General features: G+C 46.7%; 1 protein-coding gene across 1 annotated transcript in view; it reads left to right on the top strand.

The window, feature by feature from the left end:
- Positions 1–12,739, top strand: part of STAB2 (stabilin 2) — a 141,440-nt gene that overhangs the window by 64,787 nt on the left and 63,914 nt on the right. Inside the window, exons 24-30 of the mRNA XM_036891231.2 lie at positions 1,392–1,572; positions 3,247–3,340; positions 4,540–4,698; positions 6,279–6,371; positions 8,053–8,145; positions 10,872–10,919; positions 12,379–12,515. Coding sequence (XP_036747126.2) covers positions 1,392–1,572; positions 3,247–3,340; positions 4,540–4,698; positions 6,279–6,371; positions 8,053–8,145; positions 10,872–10,919; positions 12,379–12,515 — 805 coding nt within the window. The remainder of the gene's footprint in view (positions 1–1,391; positions 1,573–3,246; positions 3,341–4,539; positions 4,699–6,278; positions 6,372–8,052; positions 8,146–10,871; positions 10,920–12,378; positions 12,516–12,739) is intronic.

The raw sequence follows: 12,739 nt of genomic DNA, 5'->3' as shown, positions 1-12,739 counted from the left end.
ATAGTTTAGGGCTTTAGCACAGAGCTTGTGACTAGCAAGAAATCAGTAAGTGAAGCCGTTCTTACTATCACTACGAACTCCACCCATTTGCTACAAAACGACCTCTTCCCCTCTCTCGCCATGTGATCTTCACAACGACCTCCCAAGACAGGTGGAAAACCAGAGCCCAGCAGCTCAAGGCTGCTAATCCCACTCCTATGTTCTTTTTGCCGAATAGTTTCTGAGGGAAAAAATAGGGGATTATTCCAAAGTCAGCAGGGCAGCCAAGACTTCTCATGCAGGGAAGCCTCCTCTTCCTTCTGGGGTCTTGTTCCTTGCAAATAAGGCTGTTATTTGCTTAAAAGTTTATGAAAAGTCTTTTGTTTTAAATCCAGCTGTGCTTTTTCCAGCTGCTGCACTGTTTCTCTCCTCTCTCCTGGATGTTGGCTCTAAGTGCTCACACTCATTCCTCTCTCATCAGTCCCTCTTGGGGCACACCCAGAGTCCTTTGTTTCTGATCACAGGCAAGGCCCCCAGTCCTTGCCACCTGCCTTTAAGAATTTTGTGTACTTTTCACTGCCACACACATAGGAGCCTGAGTCTCATGAGCTGGCTCATGTTGCAATTTTTAAGTATCTATAATCAAAAGCAAAGAAAGCCGCTAAGGTTTAGATAACAGGCATGTAGAGGTGCCAGTTAATATACTGATCTACTGTGTTTACACATGGTTGGTAATGGAAATGGAATTTGGAGGCCTGAGATCAAGTCCCTGTTTGGGAACTTAGCAGCAAGTTAGGCAATTTGCTTCACCTCCCTGGGCCCCCGTTTCCTCATCTGGGGTGATAAAAGCACCTACCCTCCGAGGCTACTTGTTAATAAGATGGTACAGGTTAAAAGCTGGTGCAAAGCCTAGAACAACGTCAGTGTGCAAATATAGGCCACTACTTATCAATGGTTTGCTGTGATAGTGAAGGACAAATATATAGGCTGCACATCAGAGACCATGCCGGCAGGAGAAATCACGTCCATTCATTCCAGAATGCCTTCTTGAAAAGGTGAGAAATTTCCATACTAAACTCTCCCCGGACAAAGTCTAAAAAAATTTAGTTCTTTGGCCTCTTTCACACCCTCACAACCAACCCTTCTGCTCAGAGCCCTCCCCCACCGACACACACACAAAGCAGCCGGGAGCTCACATTTTTGATGGGACAGGCAAGCTTGCCATGGGCTGTCTCAGGCACACGGACATCTGGGACGGTAAGCAGCAGCATTCGAGGCCTTCCCCTGGCTCAGCCCCAGGATCTGGTTTGACAGGAGTGAGTGGGGGTCAAGCAAGGTGGCCCTGTCCTCCATGACCCATGTGCTCCATTGCTAAGCATGATCTCTGAATGGCCCTTCTCCTTCTCTTACAGAGTGTCTGTGCGTTTACGGAACATGTGACAACAGGATCGACAGTGATGGGGCCTGCCTCGCTGGCACATGCAGACACGGCTCTGCTGGCAGGTTCTGCCACAGGCACACCTCAGCCTGTGGGCCTTACGTGCAGTTCTGTCACATCCACGCCACCTGTGAATTCAGCAATGGGACAGCAAGGTAGGCCTGAGGCAGGGCACAACCCTTAACAGCCCACGACCGCTGTGTTACCTCTAGACTGCCCCAGCCCGTATCAAAACTCTTTGTAAATGAAGACCTGTTTTCTCCAGCCACCAGTGTGACTTTTGTGGAGAAAACCTCAGACTGAGCTGGGTTCAAATGGAAGCACTGGCTGCCTTGAAACTTAGCAGCTGTGTGACCTTGGGCAAGTTACTGAACCTCTCTGAGCCTCACTTTCCCTATCAATACAATTAGGGTGGTGGTGTCCATGTAGCAAGGCAATAAAGCAGATTAGAAAACTGAATGTAAAAGTGCTCAGGACTAGGGCTGGCGCATCATAGGTGTTCAGTCACCTATGATGATAGGTCCCCTGTTAAGGTCCCTGTTACAGGAGATTGGGTCTTGGGTCACTGGATCGCCATTCGGCTCCTTCATACTGTCTAACATATGCAGTGGGCCTGGGAAGAAATGCCAGAGGCAGCGTTCGACTCTGGGAATATCCGGCTCAAAAGCAGTAGCCACCCAGAAACATATCCTGGGAGACGCAGAGGGTGTCTGAAATTCTTGGCCTTATGTTTACAGCACTTTCCTTAATTTGTATTTACCTCATTTGCTTACCAGTTTATGGCCGGTCTCCCCCACTAGACTGTAGGTGGCCTAGGGCCGGAGACTGTCCTTTCTCTTCCACAGTGGTACGATAGAAATACAGCTGCCTGAGGAGTTAGGATCTACACCAGCACAGAAGGCAAAAATCAGAAGTAATCAAAATCGCCCTTAAAACCTCTGAAATCACGGGCAGAAGAATATCAACATGGTCTTATATACTGTGTAAACGTAGCTCAGTCAAAGAGTGTTGGACCAGATCAGTCTGTTTCTTAATTTGGGCACCATATAATGTACTCTAGGAGCTTTGATGCATGAAAAATCATTTTATTTAGATATTTGGGACACACATATGACTGAATCGGCAGTTGTGACATGGGGGCATGAGGAGCCACAGGGTGGCCCAGCACCTATCACGAGCTTCTCAGTAAATGTTGGTTGATCAAATGAATGAACGACCCCATTTAATGGGTCAGTAAACTATGTCAGCTCACAGAATGTTAGGTTCCAAAAAAGGAAAATTTGGGGGACCAGAGAAGGGAGAGAGGGGAGGTCTCATCTGACTGTCACCTTCCAGTATCTTAAGAACTGTCACATAGGAGAGAAGGTAGAGTTGTTCTCTGCTGAACCAGAGATAATAACTAGAGTTATTAAGAGGTGAACTCCAGCCCAATAAGAGCAGAAAAGCTACCAGATGTCTAGCCTTACAAGATGCAGGTTTGTTCAAGTGCCCTACCAAATGTTCCACATGCGTTAGCTCATTTACTCTTCAGCGCAGCTTTACAAGGGAGATGTTACACCCATTCTCCAGATAAGGAAACAAAATCTCCCAGAGGTTTAGGGACTCATCCAGGGTCACACAGCTGCTAAGAGGTGGGACCTGTATTCCCACCCAGATGTGTCTGACTGCAGAGCCCTGAAGGGCCTGTGCCCACCTTGGTACCCTGGCTCCCCTACAGGCACAAACTGCCCAGCCGCCTGGCCATGAATTGTGTCACTCCTGGCAGGCTGGCCTTCCTCGGGGTGCTCACATTTCTGGGGCTTGTTTTATGCACTCACTCTTCTTTGCAGCTGTGTTTGCAAAGCAGGATATGAAGGGGACGGAAACCTCTGTTCAGAGATGGACCCTTGTGCGGAATTAACCCCCGGGGGCTGTAGTCGCAATGTGAGTGTTGGTCTTTGTCTCCAAGCTGCCTGGTGTCTTAGGAAATCCTGAGGGAAGGGATTGTGTCTGATGGCTTTTCATTGCATGAAGCACACTTGCTTGAACTTTGCATTTTAAAGTCGGTGCGGGGTGCCTTCTGTGAGCCTGCGCCTCCTAAATCCACTTGTGCAGGGGAAGGGGTGTTTGGGATCTTAAAAACGCAGCCTGAGGATCAGGTATTGGAGATCGTTAGTGATAATTACTGATTCAAATGTTAGAGTTTACAAGCCACCTTAATGAACCCCATCTCATTTGCTCCTCCTGCCAGCCCAGTGCAGAATTATGTTGGTACCCCCATTTTACTGATGAGGAAACTGAGGCTCAGGGATGCAAGTGACTTGCCCTAAGATCTACTGTTGTCAGGAGTATAGCCAAGCCCACCACTGTTTCCATTAGTTCCTTCTGAATGTCCCCACTCACCTTCATCTCTTACCGACAGTTTAATATCTCATCTCCCTCGGCCTCTCTTGCCTACCCACTGATCACTCACTGTCGCCCCACAACCAGAGTGGCTTGAAGTGGAACAGATCATGTTTCCCCCATGCTGAAACCTCTTCAGTAACTTCACCTGGCTCTAAGGATGAAATCAGACCCACTGCCCTCCCCCAGCCCATCGGCCTCCCACTGGGCTAGCCCTGCCCACTCAAATCACCATCTCAACAGCTTACCCTGCACCTCACTCCCTGCCACCCTGTCCTTCAGCCTCCTTCTGTGGTCTTCCTGGGAGGCCTGCAGCTGGTACAGTGGTTAGGAGCGTGGGCTTCACATCACATCGACCTACGTTCCCTCTTTGTAGCTGTGTGACCTTGGGCAAGTTACTTAGCTCCTCTGAGCCCCAGTTTCCTTATCTATAAAATAGAGACAATAACAGTACCTTCCTCACAATGATGGCTTAAACCTGCAAAACATTCAGAACAGTCCCTGGCCCGATGACAGTGATGTTAATGGTGGTGGCCAATAGGTGACCAACAAGCAGTTTTGTTCTTTAAATTATGTCCCCTTTTCCACTGATTTCAATGCAAATGTGTATTTAATCATTTCTACTGTACTCCACGCAAATATGTGTTTCTAGACTGTACCTCTGGAAATCTTTTTTTGCTTTTGGAATCCATGGCTGGCCTGAGGCTTCAGAGGTCTTGCCTCTTCTCTTCCTCCTGTAGGCAGAATGCATCAGAACTGGCCCGGGGACCCACACCTGCGTGTGCCAGCAGGGATGGACCGGGGACGGGAGAGACTGCTCAGTAATCAACAACTGCCTGCTGCCCAGTGCAGGTGGCTGCCACGAGAGTGCCACCTGTTTGTACATAGGCCCCGGGCAGGTGGGTGTGACGTGGCAGAGAGCAAAGGGGAAGCAGGATTCCTGCAGCGGCTTTTCTCCTGTACACAGAAGTCCTTGGGCTAGAACTTACTGCAGCTTTTATATCATTTATATCATAGCAGTGACAATGGTTAATTGTGACAACAAATTTATGACGTGGGTAATATTCCTCATTCTACCTTTTGACCCCCTTCACCCTTTCATCCCCACCCCCCATCCCCCCACCTCTGGCGATCATCACTCTCTTCTCTAGGGAGCAGCCTACTTGGGGTTTTTTTCTTTTAGATTCCACATATAAAAGAGATCATACACATTTGTCTTTCTCTGTCTGACTCATTTTACTTAGCAGTATATTTAGCATTACGCTCTCAAGGCCCATCCATCCATGCTGTCACCAGTGGCAAGATTTCATTCCTTTTTACGGCTGATACCCCATTGTGCATGTATGTGTATATATACAAATTGTTTTACAATTCATCTATCAGTGGGTGCTTAGGTTGTTTCCATAGCTTGGCTATTGTAAATGATGCTACAGTGGACATGGGGTTGTATATCTTTTCAAATTAGTGTTTTCATTTTCTTTGGGTAAATACCCAGAAGTCGCTGGGTCATACAGTATTTCTATTTTTCATGTTTTGGGGAACCTGCACACTGTTCCCCATAGTGGCTGCACCCGTTCACGTTCCCACCAACAGTGTAGCAAGGGGCCCTTTACATTCCCACCAACACTTGCTGTTTGCTGTCTTTTTGATACTAACGCTTCTGACAGGTATGGGGATATGTCTTATTGTAGGCTGATGGGGTTTTTTCCTTCCTCTCCTTTGGACAGGTTTTTGTTTTCCTCTATATTATTACAGTTTTGTCTTTAATTCCTACTCCGCAGTTCACACAAACATTTCCCCATTCTGTCCCACAACCCGTCATGATCATCATACTCAATAGCTGCAGGAGCAGGACCACTGCTCCTGTGATCTGCTTTGTGTACCTATCCTACCTGGCAAGTAGGGACTGAAATCCTGCCTGGCCCCGCTCGCCAAGGTGTGAACCTGGTATGGGCCTACACTTTCCCGGAAGTAGGGAGACTTCCTAGTGCATAACAGTGCTGTCCACCTGCTGAGCCACCTGCTCACAGGTTGTCCATGTAGAGGTGGTGGCTTATTCAAATTCACCACCTCAAAGGCAATGCCGATTTACAATTACACAAAATAACCTTACAGACTAGCAAGGGCCTATGCAGGGACCGCCCCTCCCCAAGTGGATACCCCATGGCTTACCTAACCTTTCCCTTGGAAGGGCCAGTTTTTCCAATATGATGCTTTTCAGGCTCTGAGATCTCTCTGAGATTCTCCATATGGCCCTTCTCAGGTAATGAATTAAAAAAGAAAGTACCAGGGAACTATCAGATTGGGAAATATACACAGAATGTGGAGTCCAACAGCTCTGGAATCTGAAGCGTAACAAACAAAAGACATTAATGCTCTTCTCAAGTAGGGCCAAACAGTTCTGGTTTCCATGTTCATTTTTCAAGGGCAAGGCATCGGAGGCAGCTGTTTGCAATAACCCGCTTTGTCTCTGTTACAGAATGAGTGTGAGTGCAGGAAAGGGTTTCGAGGCAATGGGATTGACTGTGAGCCAACTTCATGCTTGGAGCAAACTGGGCTGTGTCACCCACTGGTGAGTCACTTGATTTCTTTTATCCTTACTAAAAAAAAAAAAATTGCTTGAGCAAGAAAGAAAGTTAGGTTATTTCTTATCCGGGTCCAGTAATGTGCAAAATCTTTCTCAGAGTCCCTAAGTAGCATCTGAGTAGCTAATGCAAGTTTCATTGCATTCCTAAGCTTTGAAGAACCACCGTATGATTGCCAGATAAAATACAGGATTCCCAGTTAAACCTGAATTTCAAATAACAAATAATCCTTTGGTGCAAGGATGTCCCAGATATCACAGAGGACAAATTAATACTATAAATTATTTATAGCTTATCTAAAATTCATATTCAACTTGGTATTTTTATTTCCTAAATCTGGCAATTCTCTATCAATGGGTTAGTTTAAAGGGTAACTAGACTCCCATTTTAAATGTCACAACAGAGTTTTACCCAAATTACTGGCGAAAATGTGCATTTGAGGGTAGGTTGTGCCTGTGTGTGAATTATGGAAGAGCAGGCAGAGACGTTCGAGCTGCCATGCCCATGTTTTCAAAAGAACATCACTAAGAACCCAACATCAGAACCAAGACAACCAACAGCTTCGTCACAGCGCTTTTGACCGCAAGTCAGAGAATGCACGCCAATCAGCTTAAGCAGAAATGGAATTGGCGGGCACGGGTGGGGGGTCCCATGGTCAAGAAATACAATAGACTTCCCAAGGACCCAGGATCAAGACCCAGGGATGCCAGGATCAAGGCAACTTCTCTCTCCCGTTCGCAGAGACTACGCGATCTCTCGTTCTGCTTCCTCCATGGATCTGTGTTCTCCTGGTCCCTCTGTCTCTGTCTCTCTCTCTTCTGGCTTTGAATGCTTCTCTCTACACCTTGGGATACACAGATCCCCATTCTTAGAGCCACATCACCTCTCAGCCCCAGTGATGCCCACTAATTTATCAGCACCTCACGTCCCAATTCCAAATCATGAAAGGAATAATCTGACCAGCCCAGGTGGGTCCAGGTGTCCACAGATAAGCCACAGTCAATTTTGGCCAGGCAGTGGGGTGACCTATGGCGAACCTGGCTGCCATGCCTCCCCTAATACGTGTGTGTGTTTGGCAGGAGTAGTTTTCAAAGAAGAAAAAAAATAGGAGGAGATGCCCCCAAAGTATCTGTTACCTAAGAATCATGTCAGCACTTCATAAATCTGACAGAGTGCCAACACTCCTTGCTTAATTTCAGCCCAACCAATGTGAGAAGTTACTTCAACTTCCAGTTCATTCCAAAATGTGGATGAAGCATCATAGGTTTGCCAGACAACATATGAAACACCCAGTTAAATGCGAATTTCAGATACACGATGAGTCCTTTTTCAGTACAGTATGTCCCCAAATATTACATGGGACATACTTTTACTAAAACTATTTGTTTATCTGAAACATAAATCAATGGTGTATCCTGTATTTTTACTTGCTAAGCCAGCAGTGAAAAGAAGAAAGAATGTAATAGTGATTATGTAAGAACTGCACCAAACGTGCAGACAGGATCCTTTCATTGCAATGCTGAAGGGTCTGCAGGCCACTTTCTCCATCATTCAGTCCCAAACCTGCAGCTCTCCCCTGACATGGAGCCTGAGGTCTAGCAGATGTAACTCAGATCTCACTCTTTAGTTAGGAGAGCGAACCATTTCTTCCATCTTTGTTTTTATCAGGCAACCTGTCAGTTTACTTCTGGTGTCTGGAGCTGTGTTTGCCCAGAGGGCTACGAAGGAGATGGTGCTCTGTGCTATGGAAATGCAGCAGTGGTAAGTCATCTAAGGTGAACTCCCATGCAGAATAACGAAGACAAAATACTTTCCAAACAGAAACAAAAAAGGCTCTTAGCCACAGTGCCTTCAAAGTGCCCTGCCAGTCATTTGCTCCAGGAGATTTTATATGAAGCAAGCTGCTTCTCTCAGGACGGCATATGTGTTCTGTGGGGCACACATTTTGTACAGGCCCAAGGGGGCTCACTTATATTTGGGACCTTCTTGTGTACCAAGCAGAGTGACTTCCTTTCTTGCCATTCTACCTCTTTCCATTCCCAAACTTCCCTACTGAGCAACTAACTGGCCCTGCTGAGTGTCCTGGGCACTCCTGCCCTGCAACCTGCGGGTTTCCAGAGCACCCCATGCTTACCCATCTCAGGGGGCTGTGTACACTTTCTGTGTGCCAGCATCTCACTAACTCCTTAGCATGCAACAGCACTGCATTTCAACCTCCCAAAAACCCTCCGAGGTTGATGCTATTATTCTGCCCATTTTATGGATGAGAAAACTAAAAGCCCAGACAAACTTGCCTCCTGTCTCTGAGCTCCAGAGTGAGGAGTCCAGCCCGTCACTGTATAAGTACAGAGACCAAGCACTTCACCTCGGTGCAGGGGAGTGTCTCGCTGCAGCACAGCCCACACTGAATTGTCACTCCTAGTACATTTATCTGTCACCCCCACCGCTGGACTACAGATTCGTGAGGGCCAGTCTTTGTCTTGTCTCCTACTTCCCTCCCACTATTTATAAAGATTTGTTGAAATGGGAAGTAAAGTAAATTGATGAATTTGCTCACCACTTGTTTTTGTTCAGCTCACTGCGGTTTGGTTCCTGCCCCCCGCCCCCTCCCACCACCACCACCACCGACACCACTGGCCTAGCAATCCCAGAACTGGACCTGCCCAAACTAATAAGCGCCCAAGTCCACTTCTCCTTGGCCACTTTAGCACCCGACCCTCAGCCTCCCTGCCTCCCCAGGGGCTTTCCCAGCCTCTGCTTCAAGCTTCCCTCTCACCCCATGGGGCCCAGGAGCTATCTCCCTACCCCCAGAGGCTAGCGCATACACCCAACATTTTCTCTGCACTATTCATAAGCCATGTTCCTTAAAACCCTCCCCAGGGGCTTTCCCAGCCTCTGCTTCAAGCTTCCCTCTCACCCCATGGGGCCCAGGAGCTATCTCCCTACCCCCAGAGGCTAGCGCATACACCCAACATTTTCTCTGCACTGTTCATAAGCCATGTTCCTTAAAACCCTAAACCCTGCTTGTGCGATGTCTCTCCTCTCCCGTGCAAAGCAAGAGGAAGTCCAAATCCTCCGCCTGCCGTCTCCATCCAGGCATCTTCCTACAAGCTCAACTCACTTTCCTTCCGAACAGCTTAGCTGAGCTCACCCAGATCCGTGCTGGCTGGCCCCTCCCCCGCAGACTTGCCGCCATCAGCTTAGGTCCAACTGACACCCTCCTCTCTCTCAGAGCAGACCCTCCAAGGGCTTATGCTTACAAATATACTTATATACAAGCATCTCAGCTCTTATACTTACCAGTTCCCTAACTTACTTTTTCACAGGTATTTATTTAATACATTCAACTACTTTCAAAAAGGAATTGAGACAGCCCTGATGTATTTATTGCCTTTGTGTAAATTTGCATGTAGTAATTGTTATTGCAGTTTTCATGGTATTTACTAGTTTAAAAATGCTCTTGTGTACATTAATGCACATAATATTCACAATCCAGGTATAAGGCACCACCACATTCATGTTTCAGATAAGACACTGGGCTTCTCAGAGAGGCTAGGTGGCTTGCCTGAGATTACACAGCTAGTTAGTGCCAGACTCAGGAAATAAGCCCCATCATTTTAAACTCAAAATCCAGAGCTTTCTCTATCGCCCCTTCAGATGTCACTGATCTATGGGCATTGTTGGTTATCTTTTCAAGTCTTAACTCCCCCCACTGCTGTGAGCTGTGTAAGAGCAGAGGCCATATTCTCCTTTTTATGTCTTATATCCTCCCTTCACTGCAACCTGGTGCCAATTGTGGTGGTTCGACAGATATGCTCATTAATCAATTCCATGGTGGATAAATTAAAAATAAGAGTGGCTAAAACTTTCCGAGCATGCCCACTGCTATTCTGATGCCAGCCTCTACTCCAAGTACTTTAAACCATTAGCTCCTCCAGTTTGCACATTAACCTCATCAGCTGGAACTTTTATTATCCCCATTTTACAGATGAGAACATTGAAGCCCAGAGGGATTGAGTAATTTACCTACAGAACTAGGAAATGGCCAAGCCAGAATGAAAACCTACATGGTTTGGGCCCATGTTCCAAGCCCCTACTCAATACTGGCTCTGAAAGGGGACTATGTTCTGAGCTCTGTGACCCCCCCATTGGGCTGGGTGGCTACATTCATACAGCCTAAATTCTGACTTGGAAGAACTTCAGGTTGTTCTTTCATTTGAAGTTTCTAGAATTACTTCTTTACCTTGAATATAAAGGATAATCCCTTCACTATGCATGAAAGAACCATGCAGCTCTGGTGACATGGAGATTCAGCTAGCTGGGCACCCATTCAGGTGGGCATCAGCGCAGCTGGCAGGGAAAATGGGCCTGGCCCCAGGAAGCCAAGTGCAGGCTCTGCAGAAATGCACTGTGATTATGCTTCTCATTGTTTCCTCTCTCGTGTCCCCTCTCATCTCTCCCTCCCTCCCTTGCATGACACAAATAAGGAATTGTCATTTCTCTCCGCGGCAGCTGTGTTTAACCAGTGGATAAATGTGAGTACCTTTGTTGGAATTCAGGACTGGGAATGTATATAGTTTTAGCAATTTGGAATGCATATAATAGAAAACAGAAAATGTAGCTGGTAAGAAGGAGGGAGGGCAGTTTTCTAGAGCAATGGTTCTCGGCCCTGACTGCACTTTAGAATCACACATTTTTTAAATAGCCATGCCTAGGCTGCCACCCCCAGACAGTCTGATTTGATGGGTCAGAGGTTTGCCCTGGATATCAGTATATTATAAAAGCTTCCCAGGTGATCCTAACATGCCATCAGGGCTGAGAATTTCTAGTCTAGGATAAGCGAGGGTGGTCAACCAATTCAAAAATACATAGCCTCATTCATCACAGAGGTCTTTTTAAAAAGTCAACATAATTCAATATTGTAATTCACCAAGTTAGATTTAGGATTTACATTTGCAATCTGGGATACTTCACGTGGGCTTAGCTCTCACGCAACATGCCCAGAGGAGCTTTTTCCTGTCCCCTGGAAAGTTCTACAACAAGGAATCTAATCCTCACCCTGCCCAGCTGTTTGAACATCTGTCATCTTTGCCTGAGTGGACCAAGGTGGCCAGCCCAGCCCAGCCATCACGACAAGTGGTTTAGCCCCTTTAAACAGATACGCAAGTAGTGCCCGGTCAGCGCCCACTCCAGGACCGCTTCCCGTTGCTTCGGTGTGGGGCCTCTCTGACCCCACCACATGGGAGAGCAGGCACTGAGGGGGCCCTGCTGTGCATGCTGATTCCCACATAGACTGACCCCACACACAGAAGCTTGCCCAGTGGTGTACTGGACCCAGCTCATCCTAGCTCATGAGAGCACGGCCTTCCCATCTCCACTTTGAATGCTGTCATGTGGTAGCCTGAAATCAGCCATGATGGGAGTATTTACACAAAAATCAGCAAACACTACAAACCAGGATTTCTGTTTGTTTTTTCTGGAAAGCAGGTTACTAACCATAAACACACCAATGCATCTATCCAGAACTCGGTCTATATAACAATAAAAAGTAGAAAAGTTTGATTTCAGGCCCCTAGTCTCTCTCCCATGCTGAAGTTGTTTCCACCATCCTTTTCCAAAGGCCTCTAAGGATTCTCAAGTTCCTTGCACATACATGTGCACACATGCACATATGCCCACACACGTGCATGATCCTATCAAGACTATGTTCTGACCCTTTATTTAGACTAAAGAGTAAATGACTCCAAGTGTGACCTGATCATGAAAATTTGCCTTTTGATGAGGCATACACATTTAAATTTAAAAAATGAGTCTCAGAAGGAATATGAGGCATCAGCCAATGGGTGGGATGGATTTGGGAGAAGGATCCCTAGGACCTTCCCATTATCCCTGAATGACATCACATGGGAAAGTGACATCTCTGCCAAGCCTTAAGTCAGCCCTATTTGTCCTCTAACATGAGTCAGGCCACTTTCTTTTCCTCCTGTGATTCAGAATGCTTCTCTACAACCCATGCTGTCAGCCACCTCAAACCTCACTGTCCTCGTGCCTTCCCAGCAAGCTATAGAAGACATGGACCAAGATGAGAAAGACTTTTGGTTAACCAAAAGCAATATCCCAGCCCTAATAAAGTAGGTACTAGGTATTTTATTTTCCATTTTATCTTAATGGCATCAGTGTGAACAAAGTTCAGTGGAGGGAGGACTTGTGGTCCTTCAGATCCATGGATCTCAACATGTTCTAGGACTCCTCCCCACCTTCTCCCAGGATGGTGATGTTAACATTATTGACAGCCAATTCTATGCTGTTTTACTTCTAACCAATGACCCGATGAGATAGGCATTGTAATTATTCC

This window comes from Manis pentadactyla, chromosome 10 (genome assembly GCF_030020395.1).
Source record: "Manis pentadactyla isolate mManPen7 chromosome 10, mManPen7.hap1, whole genome shotgun sequence".
Taxonomy (NCBI): Eukaryota; Metazoa; Chordata; class Mammalia; order Pholidota; family Manidae; genus Manis; species Manis pentadactyla.
The sequence above is the reverse complement of the archived record's forward strand: the minus strand, read 5'-3'. Positions and strand labels throughout refer to the sequence as shown.